Below are 25,373 nucleotides of genomic sequence, written 5' to 3' on the forward strand. Positions count from 1 at the left end.
AGAAAAATGCAAGATCGTGCATCAACCACGCAGCTATAGATATGACTAAGACATCAATTTTTTGTAATTTTGCAACATAGGACAATGAGATTATATAAGTGTGTGGTTCATAACCTTTTAGCCCTTTTCAATTGGCTCAACTCAATGGGCCTTAAAGTCAAAAAAAAAAGGCCAATTATTCTTTTTTATTATAATTAAGAAATTAATTTAAGTAATCATTGCAAGAAAATTATAGATACATAATATATGTATATGTATATGTAAACATATATAATTCGTGTATAATCAATATATGTCGGATTGTTAATATGCATGGCCGAGAGGCCTACTGCGTCACTTCCCCCTCTTTTGTCTTTCTTTCTCGCTAAAGCTTATCCATAGTAAACCAAGGACAAATTGGTATTAAAGTGAAAGAATTAATTCAAATAGCCGTTCATCCAATTATTTAGATTAAAAATAGCTAGTGGAGGTATAATATATGCATAATTTTATGTATAATTATGTATAATCAATGAATAAACTATGTATATGACCAGAAAAAGTAAACAATGAAAATTACCGACTATTTGTATAAAAATACCATTAAAGTGTGCACACAGTTTTGCCTATTTACATATTGGGCTCCACGGCAAATCTCGGTCCAGTTCAAATGGAGATGCTAACAGTCCATTAATGTTTTGGTCTGGGCTAACATAAGATTTGGGCCAAAATTTTGTAATTTTGTAAGACATGACATTGAGACCATCCCAAAGTGTGTGGTTCACTGATTCATGACCTATTAAGGGTCGTTTGGTCCAGTTCTAGGATGTCTCATGGGATTCGAGTTTTGGGATATTTCATAGGATTATCAATTTTACCTCAACAATAACAATAACCCAGTTAAATTCCACAAGTGAGGTTTGGGAAGGATAATGTATATGCAAACCTTACCCCTATCCTAGGAAGGTAGAAAGGTTGTTTCCAATAGACTCTCAGCCCAAGAAAGAGAAAAGAAACAGCGAAAACAAGTAATATCAACAAATATACCAGAAAGATAGTGACAACAATCAATTTTACCCCGTATATGGGATAATTAGTATCACCATTTTGGTATAAAATTTATATTAGCTAATACCCACAGCCGAACATGGAATAACTGTAATACCAAACTTTATACCGGGATTAATATTCTTATCCCAGTAACCAAAACACCTCTTAGCATTTTCCATTGGCTCAACTCAATGGGCCTAAAAGCCTAAGAAAGGCTACTTCTTTTGTCTTCTTTTCTCGTCAAAGCTTGACTATAACCAAAATTTGGCCAAATTGGTAATAAACTGTGGACAACATTTTACCCACTTACATATTATGCAACAAATAATTGTACTTTATTTGTAATTCGTAACTATACTTTCAGCAATATTACAATTCGTAGCTATATTTAAATTTTATAACAAATTCATAAAATACGAGATTAATTGTTTTGAACTGAAACAAGAGAGCAACAAGTACTTGTAACTTAGTTGGTTAGAGCGCTTGCTTAGCTGGCCGAAGGTCTTGAGGTCAAATCTCGGCAAGAACATTTTATTTTATTTTTCTATATTTCTGTATTTCACCTTAATTGTATCCGTTGCGCGAACAAATACAGTCGATACAAGGTGTATCCTTTGTATACACCATTGAATTTTGCCTTGGTTATAGTTGATACATGTTGTATTTATTGCGCGAATGAAGACAATTGCGTGAACGAATACAGTTGATACAGGTTGTATTCGTTGCGCAAACAAATATAATAGACACTAGTTGTATTCGTTGTGCATTTGAATACAAGTGATACTAGTTAGTAGGGGTGTACATAGGTCGGGTTGGTTCGGATTTTCTAATTACCAAACCAAATCAATTGTATCGTATTATTAAATCTAAAAATCAAGCCAAACCAATAAAAGTCGGATTTTTCAATCTCGATTTTTCTGGGGGGGTTTCGGGTTTTTTCGGATTTGTTTTCTCCATAAAGACTTCATAGCACAAAATATAGAATTTGTGCTCTAAATATTTCTTTAATTCTAGTAAGATAGAACTATATAAGGTATTTTCGATAAAATAACATAAATATGAGATGAGTCATGTCATTGTACTAAAATATTCAACAATAAAGATAATAAAATAAGTATTATTAATAAGCCATAATGAAAACAAATATAATTTAAAATTACTAATAAGTTGCTAAAATAAATGACCAATAAGTACTATAATTTACATGACTAAACACTAAAAGAAAATAAGTTATGCATTTTATCTAAACCACGAAAAAACTAAAAAAAATAGATATCCAACACTATTTTCATTCATAGTACAATTGAATTAAAAGTCTTTTATTAACATTAGTATTGATTTGATATTGGTTTAGTATTTATTTGAGTTACTAATATTTATTAACTATAAAACTTATTGGAGCATCCAAAAATTATAAGTCCAAACTTGAAATAATACGTGAAAAGATAAAACTATGGAAAAGCTTAAGAAATATTTATAAACTACACTACAATAAATATTTCTATGTATTAAATATATTTAAATTTTCTATACATATAATGTCAGGTTGGTTTGGTTTCGGTTTGATCTTTTTTAGTTAAAACCAAACCAAACCAAATATGGTCGATTTTTTTTTCCAAACCAAACCAATCAAACCAAACCATAGTCGGATTTTTTTTCTCGATTTGACTCGGATTATCGGGTTGGTGCAGTTTGTCGGTTTTATTTGTACACCCCTAATGATAAGTTATGTGTCTTACTATGTTTTGATGATTTAACAAACTTATTGTTGAGAATCAGATGGAGAACCTGCTCTACATCCTCTGAGTATTGTGCTCCACAACAAATCTAGGTTCAATTCAAATGGAGATGCTAACAGCCCATTGATGTTTTGGTCGAGAAATAAAGCACTATCTTTTAGTAGTAATTAAGCATATATAGATACTATTTGTTATATTACGGATTATAGATATCTTTTCTGTGGTTATAAGATGTATTTGATGTATTTAAGCTATTGTATTTATGAATACAGTAGCAAAAATAGGTGTGAATCAGGGAAGTCTAGCTAATCAGTTGTTGTATTCGACTGTGTATTCGACTGTATTCATGGAGTGAAACATGGGATTATAGCTGGACAGATTATTGTATTCGACTGTATTCACAGCATGAAATAGGGGATTACACTGTTTTTTAAAATGGAAAGTAAATTAATTAACATAATAGACTCCTAATATAACTCAACAAATTCAATTATAACACACAAATTTTGTATTTTTAGTTATAAAAAAGATTCTCAACTGAAAAATACCTCAAAAACATAGCAATCTTCAGAGAAATGATATAATACATCTGAATACATAAATTATATTAATTAAAAAAAATAATGAATACATTCATGGCATATAGCGAGACAGTGAATACAATGAAATACATAGAATACAGTGAGATACATTGAAATACAATGAAAAAAAAGACAGTGAATACAATGAAATACATGAAATACAACGAGATACATTGAATTACAATGAAGAAAAAGACAATGAATACAATGAAATACATTGAAATATATTAACAGAAAATCAAGTTGCTCAGCCCCAAACTCCATCGTCTTTGTTCAAGAACAAACCTTAATTTCCGGGAAATCCGCCGTTCACTGGAAGCCGGTAGTGAAAACGCGCCGCCTTGGGAAAAAGAACAAGGGAAAAAAATTCTGGTCTAAACGGGATAATACACTTGATATTGGAGTCTTTATGGAACAATTGCTAAAGGATAGAACGGATGTTACATGTGTAGAGCTGAGAATATCAGCTATAAGAGAAAAGTTTCTCAGAACTGGAAGAAGTTGTAACAGTCAGGCAGCAACCATACTGATGAAGATTGAAGAATGATTAGAGGAAACTATCTGCCTTCAAGCCTTCAATGACGAATTGATAAAAAGAAAATTTACTGCTTTCATTATTGAATAGCGTATCAAAGTAGAGAGAGAAAGAAAATAGTGTAACTGAATAGCGTATTTAGTGGCTTAGGAGAAGGAGGTAACCAAAATTAAATATTTTGCTATAAACATTAAAAGGTATCTATAGAATATAATTTTTTTAAATAATATTTATTTAAAATAAATAAGGTGTTAACAAACTATAGGAGGTAAAAATTACTTCAAACTTCTAAGATGGTCTCTCTCGACCCAAGTTCTAGTTGACACTATATTTGGCCCAACTTATATCCAAACCCTAAATCTAGGGCAAAGTGCACAAGTAGCCAATTTTTAAATGTGCTATTTAAAATATATTCATAATTTATAATATATTTAAGGATTAGCCAATTCATCCACACTACAGAACTAAGTATACTGAATTTTTCTATCCTGAACTTTGAGATGCTAATTTGAAATTCAGGATTTAGTGTCCCAAATTTTCTGAACTGATAATTTGAAATTCAATACATAAGATTCGAAATTTTTGACACGATTTTCGAACTTTAGGAAACAAACTCTAGAAGTTTGAATTTTGAGGTTTAAACTTCAGGACATCCTGTCCTGAAGTTTTTGCAAATTGGCTAATCTTTAAATACATTGTAAACTGTGAATATATTTTAAACAACATACTTAAAAATAACTACCTGCTGTCATTTCACCTAAATCTTATATGAAATTTCGCCGGTCATCCAATTTGTATCAGTTGTTTAGTAAAACGGTCTTTTTTTATTTCTCTTGCAACTGATGAATTATTTCTATCATGATTTAAAGATATTTTTTGAGCAAATTGAAAATCTTATGAGATAACGTTAGATCACAATCTAATATTTTGTGAGCAAACTGAAAATTATATAAACAAACATTAGATCCGAGTCTTCGTTGCCCAAAAAGGGGTAATTTTTCAAGGACTATATGTGCATAACTTTTAAAATAGAAATAAAATCCAAACAGTGGTCTAAAAGCGACATTTGCATAAATCAGCCAAATCTAATAGGTCAAGTTGACCAGAAAATAACTCTTTATCTTTTCTAACATAGAGTTATAGAAACATAAATTGTATATTTTCAGAATGAGGAAATGAGGAAATTGTGCATTATAGTGTGGCCTTGGCTGTTCCAAGATGATGAACTAAACTAAACAGCTGTTTCATTTCATTTTTAGCATCTTATTTGAACTATAGGGTAAGCTCAAGCATATGATCATATCTAATTCTTTCCAGATCATCAATTCGCTTCACCTTTTAAGACTCTAACTAATTAGATCCAATAGTTTAGAATGCTTTACAAGGGCAATTTTTGTTAAATACTGTACTAAAACAACACATGTAATTTAATTGAAGGTTAAATGCACATAGTTAAGTAACACATTATGTAATCTAGATTCCGTGAATCCTTGGAATCTCAGAAGCTATAGTTGGTCGATTAGCTTGATGCCTGAAAAAATAACTAATGAAATATCGCATTTAGAAGACAATAATTCTCTAAACGGTAGGAGGTGATACAATTACTAAAGACAAGAGACAACCATAAAACACCAATGAACAACACTTCAATCAATTAATTAAGATAAGAAATGTTTCTTCAACGACTTCCAAACATATTTAAAAATTACTCCCTCCGTTCACTTTTACTTGGCATGTATACTAAAAACAGGTTTTCATTTTTACTTGTCACTTTACGCATATGAAGAGAAGACAATTTTTTTTTTCTTGTTATACCCACAGTATATATTACTCATTTCAAATTATTTTCTCAAATCCAATAAAATATGCATCAATTAATATGGGTATCATGATAAATTATACACTTCATTTGTTATTTCTTAAGGAACGTGAAAAGTCAAAACATACCAAGTAAAAGTGAACTCAGGGAGTATCAAATACTTTAACACCATGCATTGTTGTCATGCTGTTTTCCTAGTATTCCACGCATTGCATGCATAAATACGCCAAAATTAAGATAGTGAATGATTGATTACATAATAATGAATCAAACGGTGCATAATCAACTCCGGTGGTTGTTATATAAATATGATTTTCCATTATGTTTTCAATAAAGATACTCTTTCTTTAAGATCATGTCTGATCATGCAACATATGATATGTAATATTGTCTTATGTATCTATATATCCTCAGGGGCGGCTCAAAAAGATTGGGGTTTGATCACGCCCAACTATGCCTTATAAAAAGGATTAAGCGATCGTTGCAAATATAATTCGATTTACAAGTCCGGAATCGAATCTCACAAAGAACTAAAGCTTAGCTACAATTGTTTAATATTTCTAAGAAGACAAGCTCGAAAAATTCCTAAGTTATAAATATTAAGATTCTTGTATCTAATTAACTAACAAATTAAAATAGTAAATTAACAACTAAAGATACTAAGGGTTAGAGACAAGATTAAGGAGGTCTAGAGTTATGATTTCCCCTATTGTCGGAATCCTTTCCGCTACGTTTTCTATAAATTCGCCTAAGTATTCTCTATCGATCATGAGCGCTCTGACTGTCGTAACTCTCTCGCGAGTAATTACCACAATTTACTAGACATATTCTCCCGAATTACGCTAGCTGGCATTAAGTACGGCTCACTCGGATCGCACTAAAGGTTTCGTTATCCCTAATCCCAGCTTACGAGTTTACGTCCATCCCTGGTCGGGTACAGTTTCCTTTCGATTTTTCCCTTGTAGCCGTTACCCGAATTCGCGCAAGTGTGTCCACACCCCCCAAACTTACTTGACGAGGAGTCCTTTCTCGCGAACAAACACAACCCCTACACACACCTAGGAGCACCCCTTCACTTTAAACCCTCCATATTGATCCCTCATATACGTTAGGAGTGATGTTGGTCAACAACTATCTAAATATGCACTCTCTCCAGAGTAATACATACTAAATATGCACAGTCAATTGAAAGCTCTTCAACCAACCACAATAATAACGTAGTTGAACAAATAAAGAAAATACTACGGCAAATCTATATTAACGTAACAGGGAAATCATCCTGCAATAGGTTCCATCAAAACCCAAGATAACAAATTAGTTATTCATAATAGTATGCATAACTACAATACTAGAATTCATAACCAATAATGAAAATAGGAAGAAGGAAGTGAAAAACTCGTAGAAGAATTCTCCATCTTGCTCCTAGTGTATTCTTGCCTCCTTAGGTCGAATCCCCGGTCTCCTTAGCCTCCTTAGGTTTAAATTATGTCAAAAGTCCTCAAACTACCATTTTTTCATGTATATATACCAAGTAGGGTTGGACCCAAATAATTATACATTCTCTTATCCAAAAAAGGACATTTTTCCCGGACAGACGTGCGCGACCGCGGATCAATCACGGATGGGCCACACATATTGACCAGTGTTCTGCCCTATTTGCACGGCCAGTGCGCGGCCGCGCATTTGACACACACTTTTCACCATGTTCTGTTTGGAATTAGGAAAAACGTAAAACATGAAAATTGTATCCTTTTGAGTTAGCTTTCCAACCATATATTGTGGAGTCCAAATAAAGTTCTGAGCGAAAAGTTATATGTATTTTACTAGACAGTATGTAATATACCTACTCGATTCATCGTTCGTTCTTAACTATCATCCGTTGATCCCCGAACACGATCCCAGCTTAATTCTTTGGGATTTTGCTCAGACTTCAAAGCTCTAAATTACTTGAATTTATTCCATAATATCTACATAGCTCGAAATCACTCCTGCAAGGTATAAAACACACCATAGTGCAAAACACTAGCGATTAAAGCTCAAACTCAATTAAAGTGCAGTAAAATAGAGTGTAATAAGCGACTAAAATATGTAATTATAGCCTATCATCAACACCTTACACTTAAACCATTACTCGTCCTCGAGCAATTAAACTACACTTTATATAGACACGACCTTTTTAAACAATCCTCCTAACTCGTCACACCAAGAATACTTAAAATAGACTAAGCACAAAAGCGTAACATCTTCACTTCAAGATTTGACTCACAAGTACCACACATTATTCACAACTCACTCACTTACTCTAACATAAAAGTCACTGACATTACATTTCCTTTATGAATTAAGTGCCCTCACACAACAAAAGAGAGTAGTTCCACACAATATAAAAGTTAAGAACAATTAGGAACTCAAGATAGAAAGAATTCACTCACTCTCAGAAATAACATTCATGTGCCACAACAGATGCACCATAGGCTTGCCCGTAGTGTACTACTCTACTAATCGAGCTCATTCAGTCTAGGATCATGTAGGACTTTATTTGGTTGTAATGTAGGCTGCGGAACGAGCAGGATACATTTGGATATAGGAGTGACTACTCCTCCCTAAGCACTTTAATACATACACTTTAACATTTAAAACCCCACACTTATGTCAAACCATAACTCTACCTTCACATCAATATATATTAACTCCATACTTCTTTAAGCACAATTACATCAAGAACCATCACTTATCAAGGAATATTTTTCGCAACAATACAACTATTTTTTTCCTTCTTTTCTTTTTCTTTTCCAATTCAAGTGGCTCTTACTTTTTCAAAACAGTGCACCTTTCTCCTTATCTCATTAGTTCAACTCAAAAGCCAAACCAACTACCCCACACAACTTTTACAATGTTCATAACTATTCAAGTGCTCATAAGAGGTTAAAATGTTCAAATAGATGGTTAATTCAAACAATTGGGTAAGGCTTGTAATGTGGTTGCCAAAGAAACAGGATTACATGCTCAAAGGAGTTAACTACAATACATAACAATTAGGCGGGTAAAATATACATATCTGGTTCAACAAAGAAACGCCTATATCACTTCCAAGACTGAACAAAACTACTATTTCGCTTTGCAAACACACGGGGCAAGTTCTAGACATCAAATGCAACGCACAGAATAACACAAAACCTCTCTCACACACACACGACACATAACTCACTCAAGATTAGATTCATCAAGACACTCTAGTCAAAGCAGTTAAGCAAAGTTGAGATCATACAATTTAATGTATTTATACAAGAGTCAAAAACTAAGCCTAAGCGTAACAACCAAAGTACTCACTATTCTCAAGGCATAACAAAGTCAAGAGATATTGCTTCAATTAAACACACAACACAATGGCTCATATTCCTAAAAAAATAAAACTAACTACACCCGGTTCAAACAAAACCCTTGGAAAAGAACCGCAGCACAAAGAAAAACCAAGGGGTAATTGCTACACTACCTAAAAAAAGAAAATCTTTTTGTCTTTTTCTTTAGACTTAAATCCCTCAAGAAAATTTTCTAATAGATCTATCTTCGGGAAAAGTCCAATCTTTTTTTCTTCGTTTTTCTAAAAAAAAAAATTATTCAATTAAACTAACACAACTAAAATAGCATAGAAAGTCACCCAGGCAATCTTCTCACCTCACACTTAAAATTTGCATTGTCCCCAATGCACACCATACTAATAAGAAGATAAAAAGAAACTTCCCGGTAGGCTAAAGGCCGAAGCACTAGCTGATCATGGGATACTCAGACTTCTCCCAGGCTTGGTCCTTCGTGCGGGTACCTCATACTTAGTTCCAACCATCTACTTTGCTGTTGCATCCTTCCAATAGCTTTGCTTTCCATGCTCCTAGAAAATCAAACATAGACACTACAAAAATAATACAATTAAAAAAAAATAAAAAAATAAAAGAAAGTAGTAAAGCTGGGTTGCCTCCCAGCAAACGCTTGATTTAACGTCGCAGCACGATGCGAATCATTTCCTGCCTCCACTTTGAACTTATGAATTGGACCCCAAGTTTTGATTCTGCTCTGTAATCATGCTCTTGGGGCGATATAAATTATTGCGAGCCAAAAATTAAATGATACTTTATGAGTTTTTTGGCTTTCAACCGAGGAGTGTCATTTTGCTTAGACGGTGTTGAGAATTTCAAAACATAGGGCTCATCTACCTCTTCCTTTAATTTTTGCATTGGCTCATGCAGATCAATTTCCATTTCACCATCTGAACATAATGTAAAGAAGTGTTTGGAATGAGGTCCAACGCGCTCAAATACATGAACTTCAAGACCTCTTCCACACCGGTCACACTGAGTCAACTAAATTTGTATCTTCAACGTCCCTGGTTGACTCTGTACTCTCTCTTCTATGGATATGCTATCCCTTCCAGCTATGGTATGGGGAAGGGGAGGTGAGATCTACTCATTGATTTTATATTAGATGAGCGGTCGTCTTCTCCAACATCGACATCCTCAAATTCTAGCTGGTTAGAGTGTTGGGGTTCTACTTTGGACCCCTCCATTGGCACCTCAATTTCCATCTCTAATGCACACTGCTCCTGGCTACTATCCATAATATTGGCAGATTGATCATTAAAATCTTCAACTAGTTGACTCACTTGAGTCTCCAAGTTGCGAATAGTTGCATCTTGCCTTAGTACCCACAGTTGTATCCCATCATATTGTTCCACAAGGCACTTTATCATATCCTCGATCTTTTTTAGTTCATCATCCCTGGGTTCTTTGTTCCTATTAACTTCACATGAAAAAAGAAGAACCATTATAGTAAGGGGTTGGGGGAAGATAAGAAATATAAGCACAACCATAAAAGTGACCATTTTTACCACCACACACATCACATACATTCCACAAATAAGATTGATTTGGTGCACATAACTCGCTCTCGAGAATATTTTAATAATTTTAATACAGGTGGTTTTCTTTACAAAATTTATGAGGATTAATAGTAGAATTACCTACACCTAAATTCCCATAATTCCAAGATATCATGTTTCCCAAATCAACGGTTATAATAAAATAAAAAAATACAAAAAACAAAACAAAACAAATAAAAGTTCAAACTCGAAACCTAGCAATATATACAACTACAACTATACCGTTAAGTTCCCGGCAACAACGCCAAAATTTGATCACGCCCAACTATGCCTTATAAAAAAAACTAAGAGGTCGTTGCAAATATAATCCGGTTTACAAGTCCGGAGTCGAATCCTACAGAGAACTAAAGCTTAGCTTAACTGTTTAATATTGCTAAGAAGACAAGCTCGAACAATTCCTAAGTTATAAATATTAAGGTTCTTGTATCTAATTAACTAACAAATTAAAATAGTAAATTAACAACTAAAGATACTAAGAGTTAGAGACAAGATTAAGGAGGTCTAGAGTTATGATTTTCCCTATTGTCGGAATCCTTCCCGCTACATTTTCTATAAATTCGCCTAAGTATTCTCTACCGATTATGAGCGCTCTGACTGTCGTAACTCTCTCCCGAGTAATTACCACAATTTACTAGACATTTTATCCCGAATTACGCTAGCTGGCATTAAGTACGGCTCACTCGGATCGCACCCAAGGTTTCGTTATCCCTAATCCTACCTTTAAACCCTCCGTATTGATCCCTCATATACGTTAGGAGTGATGTTGTTCAACAACTACCTAAATATGCACTCTCTTCCGAGTAATACACACTAAATAGGCACAGTCGATTGAGAGCTCTTCAACCAACCACAATAATAACGTAGTTGAACAAATAGAGAAAATACTACGGCAAATCTATATTAACGTAACAGGAAAATCATCCTCCAATAGGTTCCATCAAAACCCTAGATTATGATTTTAGCTACTCATACTCATAGTAAAAATATCCCAAGTATTTTGCATAAATAAATTACAAAGTAAAGATGAAGGAATGTAGAAATCGATGATTTTATCTCCCAACTGGTGTTCCACGAGCTATTCTTGCCTCCGGTCGAATCCCCGGTCTCCTTAGCCTCCTCTCTAAATTATGTCAAAAGTCCTCAAAATACCATTTTTTTCATGTATATATACCAAGTAGGGTTGGGCTCAAACAATTATACCTTCTTCTACGCGAAAAATTACACTTTTCTCGGATAGACGTGCGCGGCTGCGGATCAACCGCAGATGGGCCGCACATATTGACCAGCGTTCTGCCCCATTTGCGCGGCTAGTGCGCGGCCGTGCACTTGATGCGCACTTTTCACCCTGTTCGATTTGGAATTTGGAAAAACATAAAACATGAAAGTTGTATCCCTTTGAGTTAGCTTTCTAACCATATATTGTGGAGTCCAAATAAAATTCTGAGCGGAAAGTTATATGTATTTTACTAGACAGTGTGCAATATACCTACTCGATTCGTCGTTCGTTCTTAACTATCATCCGTTGATCCCCGAACACGATCCTGACTTAATTCTTTGGGCTTTTACTCAGACTTCAAACCTCTAAATTACTTGAATTCATTCCATAACATTTACATAGCTCGGAATCACTCCTACAAGGTATAAGACACACCATTAGTGCAAAATACTCGCGATCAAAGCTCAGACTCAATTAAAGTGTAGTAAATTAGAGTGTAATAAACAACTAAAATACGTAATTATAGCCTATCATCAGGGGCCTAAAGCCAAACTATAATGAAATGCCTTAAACTATTTTTTTCTTCAAAAATTATCATTCTACCTTTTGTAGATGCAAAATCATTAATAATTCATTTTTCACTAATAATACAACTAATCTATTTAATCTCTCTTGGATTATTCTTTATTTTAGGTAAGATTTTATCAATTTTAATTTTTTTCTTTTCACTGAGAAAATTAAACCATTACATGAATTGTTAAAATTATTCTATAAGCAATATAGGCCTTTAGAAAAGAATCAACGTTAAACTCAATATTTTTTTCACATAATCTACGGATATCAATATGCACATTCAAAGTTGAAAATTATTTTTGTCCATATTTTTAGGGAAAAAAAGAAGCCAGACCTCTTTACGGTCTATTGACAACATTAATATATATATATTTTGATGGTAAACTTTTGCTAACTATACTAGTTGCAGTCAGTATATTATACTAAATAGTCATACCCCAAAAAACTCAAAATTTTAAGCTTATATGTTGAACAAATAGCTTTATTTTTAATTTTTTAGATCCTAACAAGCTTCACTTTCCGACATGTTTGAGACAATGATTTAAAAGTTAGGCTGGACACACTATCTTGTAAGATATTTCATCGCTTATTAGAAGAAGAAAAATAGTGAATATATATGTTGTACTATTCTAAAAATTTATATAGCTTTTGTACAATAATTAATCATGTCGCATAATACCAATTTAAATTATAATAATTTTTATAAAAATTATACTATATTAATATGAAAATTTGGGGACCCAAAAAGCACTTGCTTTAGCTGCTTTAGGCTTCAGCCGCCCCTGTATATCCTATTATGTTGATGACGGATTTGCAGGATAAGAAAATTAAATTAAAAAATATTTGCATACTGATTACATTTGTTGTATTTTGCAGAAATATATTAAGATACATATTTATCACATAATTAGGACTAACTCTCTAACGTTGATCCGATTTGCTTCACTTTCGTTAAGTTGCTACTTGCAATCTATGAGAGTGACAAGTAGGACAAAATATTAAATACTAACATTATAATATTTTTTGGGTACACTGCAAGTGTAATTTGTGTATTTAAGATACATATTTATCACATAATTAGGACTAACTCTCAAACGTTGATCCGATTTACTTCACTTTCGTTAAGTTGCTACTTGCAATCTATGAGAGTGACAAGTAGGACAAAATATTAAATACTAACATTATAATATTTTTTGGGTACACTGCAAGTGTAATTTGTGTATTTAAGATACATATTTATCACATAATTAGGACTAACTCTCAAACGTTGATCCGATTTACTTCTTTCATTTTCGGTCTTGATAGTAATTTTTTTAAGAGTAACTGTGTTAGTACTAAAGACAATTCACCTTGGTTGATGTCCAGTTATGAAAGACACAATGTATGGACATACTTTTGGGTTTCGTTACAGTGGCAGGGTACAATCAGAGATCAGTCAGCAAACTTGCAGTTGTAAGTATAGTAAAAAATAACAGTTCTTAATATATATGTAATTACAATCACGTAGTCGGGAAAAAGCTTTTTATCATTGACAAATATATCTTCCTGAATGGGTCTACATATAACTGAGCGCATAATTAACACCTTCACTGTTTAGGCATATGCAACATTGGGATAGTTCTGCATGTGACAAAGATTGAATTCCGTCAACTTCAACACTTGGCAGGTGACCAGCAGTCTCCAAACAATCCTCGCTCGATGTAATTTCAGTTGAAGGTGAAGTGTCCTCAGATTCCTCGACAATGGCAATATGAGATAAGATGGGCTCTATTTCTGAACTATCCACTACCAGACTGTCATTTGACACTATTCGCATCGCGGAAACTCTTGACTGCAGATTTAGCTGTAAATTTCATCAGGGGAGCTATTGTCCCTACAGATCATTTCAACTGAGTGGGGAAAACTGCAAAATAGTAAAATATCTGAGAAAACCAGGAATCTGAAGCCTACTTAAAAATGCGATATTTTAGGTTCAATGAAGCAATGTACAAGAGATTGAACATAGAAGATGCAGTTTTCAGTCACTACGATAGATATTCAAAAAATACCAACATACATTATAATCATATAATAAGCCATTAGGAAATTTCTATCCACTTTCATTTATCTGAAGTCCTCCTATTGCTAGAATTGCTTCATGAGCATTTTTGCAAGATATTCTTTTTGCCTAATTTACTTTGTTATCATTGAAATAAGCTTTTACAAGATCATTATTGTACAAAATTACTTTTGTAACTGCATGAAATTTGACAAAGTAATTTTGGTTGGTGAATTGGGTTATCTAAAGAAGATTACCTGCCACTTAAAACTTTAAATGGTGTAGGCACACTCTTCCCACATCACTGATAAAGAACAATGTCACAAAGGGTCGGAATTTCTATTTTGAATTTAGTAGTTTGAGGAGTCCTGTCTAAACAGGTGTTACTAAATATGTTCTTAGCACTTCAGAAAAGTTAACATTTGAGAAGCTAATAGTTGGTGTAAAAACCGAAAACAGGTATTTGAATTTAGATGATATTGTCATCTTCTTTGCTAAATAAAAGCGTTTGTACCAAGCTTTGGCCTAACATATTGAATTTACAAGCAATGCAATAAGCTATCTCACTAAGGACAATAAAGTTTTGGTCCCAATTCAAGAACATATGAGGCAGAGAAAAAATTTAAGAGTAGCACCAAGTAACCAACAGAGAATAAAATTCAAGTAGAAAAGTAGAAAAAATTTACTACATTGCAGGCATATCTGGTAAAATCAAGCAAGTGAAATGCTTACAATCTTAACATCATACTGATAACATCATCCCCTCCCCTTATCATTAGTATTACTCTCCTTTCAAAACCCTCCACAAACTTCATGTTCACCTTCGAATCCTGACAATGGAGCTTCTAGTAATATAAAAGGCATAAGCAGATACCACCTAGAATCTTCTCGTGCATCTCTTAACCTCTTTCCATATGGTACTCCCTAGACATAGGTAAACAGAATAAATCAAAAATCTTAAATAATTCTCAACGAATTTTCAGCGGTGAAAATCCTATCCGAATTGGAGAACATGATGAGAAATTTGGTTACCTTAAAAGTAGAAAAATAATCAGGAATCAAATAGAAGAAGATCTGATCTAAAACCCAATTGCTGAAGCGTCTTCCCAGATGGTGAAAGAGAGATGAAGAAGCTAAAGAGAAAGGAAAATGAAGAATAATCCTAGAACCAGATAAAAACCAAATAGACGTGGTTGTTCTATTGCCACTGGAAGGCACATATAAGTATAAAGTCAACAATACCCTCAACTATAAATTTAATGATACTAAGCTGACACATCGAAACTCTAGCACAATATTCCATTGATAATGATTGAATTAAGCCAGCGATACTAAACCTTAGATGGAATTAAATGAACCAAAAATCTACTGATAGTGTACCAAATCAGTTGCCCGATTGAAGAACTCACTCCACACAAGCTTTGCATGTCACTGGCAAGAGAAAGATGGCTTATACTGTTCTCTGTGACACAGGCATCAATAGTAACATCTGTTATTGCCTGCGCAACACTACCACCTATCATCCATAACAAACTAGATGCAAGTTGTAAGTTGTGGCCGAATGACAGACTGAGCATGGCAAAAGCACCAAGAAACCTAAAGAAAAAAGGGAGGCAAGACAAAAGAATTCTCTTGTCTATTATTTGACAACTCAACATCTGAAATTGGATAAAGTACATTCTTTGAAGCACTACAAAGCACCAAGCTATTTTTACATTCTAGAAAAGATAATTAGTCAGTCACTCAAAGATGACTCAATACCAAACTAATGAGGGTTAATGATATGAATGCTCTATATCCATTCCACTCTATTTAGGATTTTTTTGTTTCAATACCATATAATATGTCTTTTCTATAGTACATATACACCAAGAAATGCAATATCATTTTTAGCAGAAGCACAACAACTTATAGAAATGTATATTTGCGATGATCACAATGAGCAATCAAATATTTTAGAATTCAAAACAGCCATAAGCTGGTTTACAAAACAATGACAACAAATATCATCTTGCTCAGCCTTTCGAATTTCCCTCTATGTTTATATGTGCATATCCAAAAGAAGCTACAATGAAAAGGTAAATCAGAGACGGTGCTATTGGATAATACCATACATATTCTTCCATCTCTTCCATCTCACAGTGACATCATCTTATTATTACTAATGCATTGGTTCTAGACATAGACCAGCTACTGGAGAATTAAGTATATAGCTTACATCCAGTATAAATAAGTCGAACTCTTGATACAATACCTTAATTGTAGAACCAAGATCAACTTGAAGAAATAGAAAATATTAGAATCAAAATAGGTTGAATCCATAATCACTGAACAAAGTAGCATGTCCTTGTCAAAAAATAACTGATATTTCCTGCCATAAGTGGACCAGAACAATAGTTAGCGAGTGCTTTAAACTTATAATAGCATACTTAACCATAAATTTATAGTATAAATTAGTAATATAGAGCAAAGATTCCCAAATGATCTTTGTTGTATCAAGCCATAAACAGTCACAAGAGCCATTACTAATGAATGATCAACATGAGGTTCCACCGCCAAACTTAACACATCATCTCCAATTTAAACTCCACAAGATGTTTTTTTTTGTTTTACCCGTATAAACCCAATTACTGATTTTGTTAAAATCAAATTCGTGGTAAAATAAGTGGATCAATCATATCTGATCAAATGAGATCTTATAAGTAGTAATATAAATTTATGATTGTGAACTTTCATTACTGACCTTCTTTCGGAGCTCGAGGTAAGTAGAAGCCCACTCTTAATCTCATCGCCTATTTGACCAAAAAGAAAAAAAATAGATGTGAGTACTGCTAAGCATATAAAAAATGCAACAAAATGTACGTTAGTAAAAGGACAAAATAAAACAGAAAAATTATTGTATTTTGGGGTAGCAGAAGACTTACAAGGATGCTCTTTGGATAATTTCGTCATAAACGATATTATATGTAGAATGGTCATCACGGTTGGCTAGCGTGGACGGTCGGATCAGCACTTTGACGCAATTTGAACTTTTTGCTCTCGATAAGGCAACATAAAGTTGACCGTGTGAAAAAATAGGTTCTCACAAATATATTCCGACGAAATCCAGAGTCTGACCTTGCGCCTTATTTATAGTCATAGCATAGCATAATCTTACTGGGAACTGTGTTCTTTTAAATTGAACTGGTAATCTTTCGTCTTGTGAAGATAATAATGGTATTCTTGGGATAAATACGTGCTTATTTTTAAAATCGCCTGTCGCGATCTTAGCACTGATAACATGTGTCTTAATATCGCAACATATCAACCGTGTACCATTGCATAAACCTTCATACGGATTCAAATTGCACAACAATATAATGGGGAAGTTCTCTTTCAAAGTTAATTTGTAAGGAGGTAAACCAGCAGGATTCAAAGTGTGTAATAGGTCTTCAAATTGACTTTGATTATTAGGCTCAATGGTTTCGTCAATACCAATAAATATAGTAGCTTTTTCTGGAAATTTTGCTATAAGAATATCATTGATTTCATTTACAAAATCATTCTTTGTCGTTAGAACAACGCGAGAATCTGCAAAAAAAGAATTAGAGGAGGATGTGTGTAAATTTGAGAATGTCATAGCGAATAAATGGTTTAGAGATTCTTCTTCAGTTGTAAAAGAAATAATCATAGAATCTGGAAGTTCAATTTTGTTATTAAAGTTTATCCTCTCTTGTCCATTTCCAATTCTTATCAAGTAATCACAAAAAACATGATCTGTTTTTGCCCTCATATTTTCAGATAATTGCAATTTTTCAAGTTCGTCCCAAATGGTAGAATATAGTAAACTTTCACTAATAAAATCTTCTTTATTCCTGTTTCGAACAACTGGAAGAGTTTGTCTAAAGTCACCTCCAAAAATAACAACTTTCCCCCAAATAGAATATTTGTATCCATAAGATCTTTTAAGAGCAAGTCAAAAATATCAAGCATTCTTTTTTTAGCCATAGATACTTCATCCCATACAATTAATTTTGCATCACGAATCAGACTTGCAGTTGAGCTTTGTTTGCTAATGTTACAGCTGAAATTTTCATCAATGTCTATATGTATTTTTAAACGTGAATGTGCAGTTCGCCCACCTGGAAGAATTGAAGCAGCAATGCTAGAAGTAGCAGTTGCTAGAGCTATGTACCCTTTACTATGAATAGTCGCTAATAAAGCATGATATAAGAAAGTTTTTCCAGTCCCTCCTGGATCATCGATAAAGAAAGCTCCTGGTTTCTTGGAAAATACTTGGTCAATAATCACATTGTATGCTTTCAATTGTTTTGTGTTCAGTTTTTTGTGTAACAGTATATCTTCTTCACCAACCCTGATGGTTCTTTCAAAGAATATCTCCTTCGCTTCTTTTTCCAGTATAGATAGTTGAACGATTTCTGGGATAAGCTCATATTCATTTACATTATGACCCATAGAGTGTAAAATATCATTGATCTGATTTAAAACTTGATATTGGATATCTTTTTTTTTCAACATTAGGTAACACTTTGTAATCTTCTGACATTGCTCTTCAAATTGTTTCCATATTTCTTTTGGATTAGCTGGATTACAACACACTAATAATGTAGAAAATAAACGCCTTAAACTATATGGCTTTTAGTAGCTTGCTGCCCCTGACATGCAAGCAATTAAACTGTTATCACAGTGTAACAGTCCCCTTTTTTCTACGAATTCTCTAAAAGTATTATAACGTTCCCCATTTATAGTTCGAAGATTTGCATATGATTTCAGTCCTCTCACATTTAGCAACAGTAGTCTGAGATAATATCATTCTCCTTCAGTTGGGTGACATGTTACGATACGACCAACAGCGCAACGTTGTTGTCGCAGTGTCCATGTTTTGTCTGTTGTTGACCATACAAAGTGTTTCGGAAATTCTTTGTATAATAAGTTAAGTTTTACGGCATCTTTGTTAGTTCTGTTCATCTGAAAAAATTCTGTCAACATTGTTTTCTTAATCATTAGATTATTAATGATTGAGTTAATACTTGTCTTGCCTTTAAAAGAAACAAGTTGTTGCCCTTTAAGATGTAATTGAAGATGATAAACGCTTGGATACATCTCACTAATAGAGAAACTAAATAAACGCCAATCAGCTTTAGGTGGTGATACCCATCTAGCAGATTGATACTCCTTTATTTCATCTATTTCTTTGTTTGTATCATTATCATGTACGTAAAATGCAATTTTGTCATGTCCTTTATAAATATATTTGTAAAGATATTTAACAACCTTTATGTTAGAGCAAACCTCAACGTCCATATGACAGTTGAATTTACCAAGTAAAAAAGGATTGTATGGAACAACCCAAGAGTTATCTATTTACAGCTCTCGTACTTTCACAACTTCTCATGTGTTTCGTCTTTTATAGATGGGATAAGAATCACTTCCTTTTGATGTTTGTTCAGCAAATTTTTTTGGATAATTAAACTTACAAAGCCCATTTTTTTTCATATACGAATTTGTCGGATTCAGATTACCGCATGAACCGTGCATCATATGTTTGAGAACAATCAAACGTAATTTTTTTATCCAAATTAGCATCTGGTAATTCAGCACTAATAATTTCATCATAAGCCTCTGATGTCAATAACTTATATTCGTTAGCTAATATTATAAGGAAATGAGCATATGGTAAACCTCGTTTTTGGAATTCAACAGTATACATATAAGCAGCAACTTTTCCAAAGATATTTCTCTTGCTTATATCTGTTTTCAGTTCTTCAACTTTAGCTCTGAATACTCGACTAATTAAATCAGGTCTATTTTGTGCTTCATCAATTGTCCACAAATGTTCTTTTATTTCCGGCCAAGTCGGATTACAGGTCATAGTTATAAACAAATCTGGTTTGCCGAAACGTTGTATGCAATAGCATCCATATATCGTTGTCGCATATCTCTAGGTCCACCTATAAAAGAAGCTGAAAGGAAATTTTTGCTTACCAATGTTAGAAGAATCTCGTTCTCCAAGTCTTAAAATATCTAGAAGTCCTTGCAATATATCCACTATACATAAATCTTGATTGAACGAAGCAAAATCAAGTCTTTGGGTTTCAATTTTTATATATTCGTCAACTGAATATTGCTGAAATAGCCTACCAGTATGTAGCAACTCATCCTCGTCATCATTTCTTATTTGAAGTTTATAACAGTAATATTCACGTGCAAAAACTGCATCTCTTTTTTTCTTTCCTTTTTCTAAAGTTTGAGCTTCCATTTGAAGATATGAATCAAGAGAGCAAAGATTTTGTATGCTCGACAACTGTTGACATTCATAACTTCCATGAATATTTTTTTGTTTAGGAATTTTCTTAATACCACAATGCCACCCATTCTGTCCATATGAAAACAACAAAGGATACTGCAAGGCGTCAAAATATCCATAATAATAGTTCACTATTTGTGTGCTATTGGTGTGAGTGTAAATTTGAATATGTGGTGCATGGTTTATACTATTGTCATTGTCCTCAACTCATATGCAACAATTTCTGAGGAAGTTGGCAAATTAAATATTCGTTGATCTAAGCCAGGATCACATTTCAGTCCAATATGAAAGTTTTGTAGGTCAGGAATATCTATCAAAGATCGGATAAAAAAGGAGTACGGGTTAACTGTCAACATATCCATTAGTTCCCTCACTATAGATTCATTAACTTTATTAGAGCATGCCATTCTATTTGCTAACTCATTGTTGTCGTCTTAAAAGTACAACTATAGATTTTTTGGTTTTTTTTCTCTGGGATACAAATCATCTATTAGGTGATACATTCGTCATTGAACTCTAAAAGTATAGATACCATGATTCCTTCGCGCTAAGTCTGTATCATAGTTTATACCAAGTGATGTAAATGCAAATGTATTATTATATGTTCTAATGTATGTTCGAAAGTGTTAGGATTTTTAACTATTCTCAAAATATAGATCATGTATCTTAGTGGGCATTCGATGTGAAATTATCTTAACTGTACCAGTGCCACAACAAAAATCCAGGAGATTCATATTCAAATCTTTTCGCAAAGCAAAATTTACAATTTGGAACCCTTTTTAATGGCATATAGTCTGAACGTAATTCAATATTCATAGCAATTTTGTTATTTCGAGCGCGACCTGCATGTTGTAGAGGTTGTAAGGAGTAAAATAGTAAGCACAAAATGATATTGCCTAAAGATGACACAAATATAAACCTTTAGTTATCATTATCTCGGTTGTATCATTTTGTTCATTAGGTACAACCGACGTTGAACCTACCAGATAAGTAGTTTTTTAGTCAACATAATATCTTATATATTAGTGTAAAATTATGGTAACTTTAGGCAACTTGCCTTTCTCATAAGTGCAAAGAGGATTTCCCTTGTCAAAAGGAGGAAATGATGGAAGCATTGTAACCTTACTCTCTGCATAGTTGGCGTAAGCGCAACAGATGTCTATAGTGTTAAATTTATGGTAGATATTCATACACATAAAAAAATTATATTTGTTCTAAACAATGAAACAATTGCGTACTGTATAGATTGTGATATAAAATTAGTATACTAACCTGTTTTGGAAGTATAGTAGGAGCCCTTTGTATTAGAAGTACACTATAAATGTGCTAATGTTGTTGTTATATCAGTAGAGATAATAGAAGTCGCTCTTTCAAAGCGATTACGTTGCAACGCCTGATTTTTGAGTACTTCCTGTAATGATAGTGCACTCTTTTCATTCGTCATCTTAAGTTTATACTATTCATGTTGTCTAACATTCCTATTAGGACATTTCTTTTCCGAGCAGGGACGCTTGTTTGTTTGTCCAGAGTCCATCAATATTAAAATTTGTTGTTCCCTAATATCAGTTGGTACAAGAGTCCTACAATTTTTAAAGTTATAAAATTCATGGCCAGTAAACAAACAATAGTGCAACCATACTAAGAAATAGTTCTAATGACTTGTACCAAGAGATTCATTAAAAAAACATTGGCTGAAAGTCAATAATGATTTAATTTCAGAAGGTCAGATCATCTGATCCGGTAGAAATTTTGCCAAATCAAAAATACAAATTAGAAATTGCACAAATAGAATTGATCTACGTAATATATACATGGTTAAATGATCAATTTTAGCAGCTTATTAGATTCTCAAACATATTTTATGTTATATGTAGCTCGTGGTAAGATAAAGCTTTTCTTCAAGTGAATACAGTTGAATGGTCACATTTGAAGTATTTAGCAACGACATAACCAAATGAACCACTAAATGCAACTTATCTTTTACTTTGCGCAAAGTAAGCTGTAACTATTTTCATATCAAAAGCAGAAAAAAAATTAAGAAACCAAAAAATTTAACCACACAACAGTAGCCATATCAAACAACAAATATATTATGTTGGGATTATCAGAAGACCAGAAATGGGACCCACATTACCTTTTGATTCCATTAAGCACATCAATAGGAAGTCCAATAATTGGTCAATTTTACATGAAGAAAATGAAGTGTTTGAACAACTTTTACGTCAAGCCTTAATTTCAAACCAATCCAAAATGTTATGTCACAATGATTTAAGTTAAATGAGCTAAGCTTTTTAGGTTTAATTTCTTTTCTCTCTTTCTTTTCGATTTTAGGTTTAATATTGTTCATCATAAAGCGTAATGAGAAGGCTCTAGGTTTAACATTTTCAACTATTTTTTTCCCTTGGTCAAACCAAAACTTTCTTACCCTTCTAAACAGTAGTCAAAAAGAAAATTCATTTCTTGTAAAATAGTGTTTAGCTTCAGAAAGTTCAATGTAGTGAGTTCTTGGGAAAACTTTATACAGTTAGAAAGAATCCAATTTGTCAATGGCAGGCCGGCCCAATTACACAAGTTAGCACATAAGATTTGTTAAGTAATGACTGCAACTAAGCTGCTTGATAGTGTAATAGCATTAACCCCATCAAATTTGAAAGCAATACCCAATTGAATTTCAGTTGATTTTTATAAAATCCACAGCGATTGCGAAATCGATTAATGGAGAAGGAGACCTCCAAATTATTACATAATCACACAGTTTTTCCAATTTACCCAAAATCACAATAAGGGAATAAAAGAAATTAGGGCTTTTAGCATAAGGATAAATTTTGGAGTGCAAGGGTAGAAATCAAGAGGAACAAAGTTAGTGAAAGAGAAGGGTACCTAACAGTAGCGAGAGAGAACCAAATTCGCCGCCTAAGAAAAGTGTTGTTTCAGTTTACTGCATCCAAACGTTTGTTGCAACTTGCCGTAGTTATCCTACTGAGCGAGTGTTTTAACAGAAGAGAGTGAGAGCGAAACACGTGTGCAATATCAGAGACGGTGGAATTTTACTGAGTTGCAAATAACTATCTTTTTAGATTTTTGGTTTTTCATGGGCTGGCATGTGGTGAAAATCCAGAGAAGCATTTGGGCCTGACAAGCATGTTGATGACACTGACAGGTGCAGAGAGGTTACGCGGAAGAAGTTCAAAAATTCTGTGCGTTGTTATCTCATAGACAGCGAAGCGCAGGGAAATTTCTCATAGAATAAAAGGCAGATGAAAATACCTAACTGCCTTCATGTCGGCAAGCAGAGATGACAAGGGTCTCCTGCTTGCTCTAGGGCTCTTCTATATAGTTAGAAAGAATAAAGAGCAATTCCGATATGCAATGGCAAACTGATGCATTTTATGATTAATAGATCCTTAGCTTTCTCTATCTTGACTGAATTAGGGAACAACAGAATACCAAGACGATTTTATGTTACTATACTATAACAATGTTCAAACAAAAATAACGATAAAAACTACAAATAAAAGTGTCGAAGCAGGTTTTACAGTGAGAAGGTATTTAACTTTGGGTCTATTACTACAGGAATCACAATCCTCTTTCTGGATTATTGAGGACGAAGCAGATAAAATTCTAAATTTTATCAATTTCTCAAATTCCCAAACCCTAGCACCATCCACCAATTTTTCCTAAAAAGAAATCCTAATCTTACAATCTTACAATACATTACACCAAGACCAGCCCTTTCACACAGGAAAATAATAAATTACACAACTGAGAAATCTCATGATACAGAGAAATTAAGAGAGAGATGTGATCGAATAGCAGAAAAAGCAACTAAATGAGGAAACCTTATATTACCAATTATGGTACAACTCTTCTGAGTGAAACCCCTTGCTGCACAAAGTTGTGAGAAAGAAGAACATTTACCCTTGTTGCAGAAGAAAAGCAGGGAAAAATAAACCTCGTATAAATTTTTAGCTAGATTGGCACCAAAGTTACCTCCAACTGTCAGGGGGAAAAGTCCACGTGCTCTGCTATTAATACACTGACTCAGCAAAAGAGGCAAAGCCTGCAACTTTTAGAGCTATTTTACCTATATAAGTGGCCCTTTAAATTGTCTGAGAAGTTGTCTTTATTTACTAAATTCTCTTATGGCATTCAACGTAATAATATAGAAAAACAGTGGCAAAATTCTCTAGCCTAAGCAGGCATGTTGATGACACTGACTCCTGATGGAGCTCGACTGTCGCTTCTATAATAAGAGAAATGAAACAAATAATTTTCATAAACAGAAAGGGTAACAAAATACCGAATCTATAAAAGAAAAATAGGAAATGAGAAAATATATAAAGAATGTAAAAGAAAAAAGAAATTAAAATAATCTCTTTAATTAGTTTGTGACTTAACTAATTTCAAATATAGTCGGAGTCTAACACGTAGTGTAACATTTTTGTTTGTAGAAGGACGAGTTGAGAGTTAAGACGAAAGATTGAGAGTTCAAATTGAAAACCTCGATGTGACTTGTAAAGTGAATAATTTATTTGGTCAATCAAGCTTAAACAAGTGTAAGCTTCTAATAAAAGCACCTACTAATTAATTACAAGCACTCGAACTT

General features: G+C 33.4%; 1 protein-coding gene across 22 annotated transcripts; it reads right to left on the minus strand.

Moving 5' to 3' along the window:
* Positions 1-13,881: 13,881 nt before the first annotated feature.
* Positions 13,882-24,872, minus strand: LOC107814439 (uncharacterized). Of its 22 annotated transcripts, none has more exons than XR_012696516.1 (8): positions 24,758-24,772; positions 24,617-24,652; positions 23,648-23,746; positions 17,385-22,347; positions 17,204-17,252; positions 15,493-16,831; positions 15,193-15,384; positions 13,882-14,325 (listed from the first exon to the last, which is right to left on the minus strand). XR_012696516.1 is itself a non-coding variant. In XM_075225022.1 (8 exons), exons 4-8 carry the CDS (start codon positions 17,437-17,439, stop codon positions 14,262-14,264), a joined length of 501 nt encoding a protein of 166 aa, XP_075081123.1. In that variant the 5' UTR covers positions 17,440-18,030; positions 22,040-22,347; positions 23,648-23,746; positions 24,617-24,757; the 3' UTR covers positions 13,882-14,261. The 22 variants fall into 22 exon arrangements, 6 of the variants coding, with proteins under 6 accessions (XP_075081123.1, XP_075081122.1, XP_075081121.1 ...); XM_075225022.1 differs by lacking the exons at positions 15,193-15,384; positions 24,758-24,772 and having other exon boundaries at positions 15,841-16,056; positions 16,715-16,831; positions 17,385-18,030; positions 22,040-22,347; positions 24,617-24,757; XR_001654547.2 differs by lacking the exon at positions 23,648-23,746 and having other exon boundaries at positions 24,758-24,861.
* Between the last annotated feature and the right edge of the window lie 501 nt (positions 24,873-25,373).

Source organism: Nicotiana tabacum, chromosome 11 (assembly GCF_000715075.1).
Source record: "Nicotiana tabacum cultivar K326 chromosome 11, ASM71507v2, whole genome shotgun sequence".
NCBI lineage: Eukaryota > Viridiplantae > Streptophyta > Magnoliopsida > Solanales > Solanaceae > Nicotiana > Nicotiana tabacum.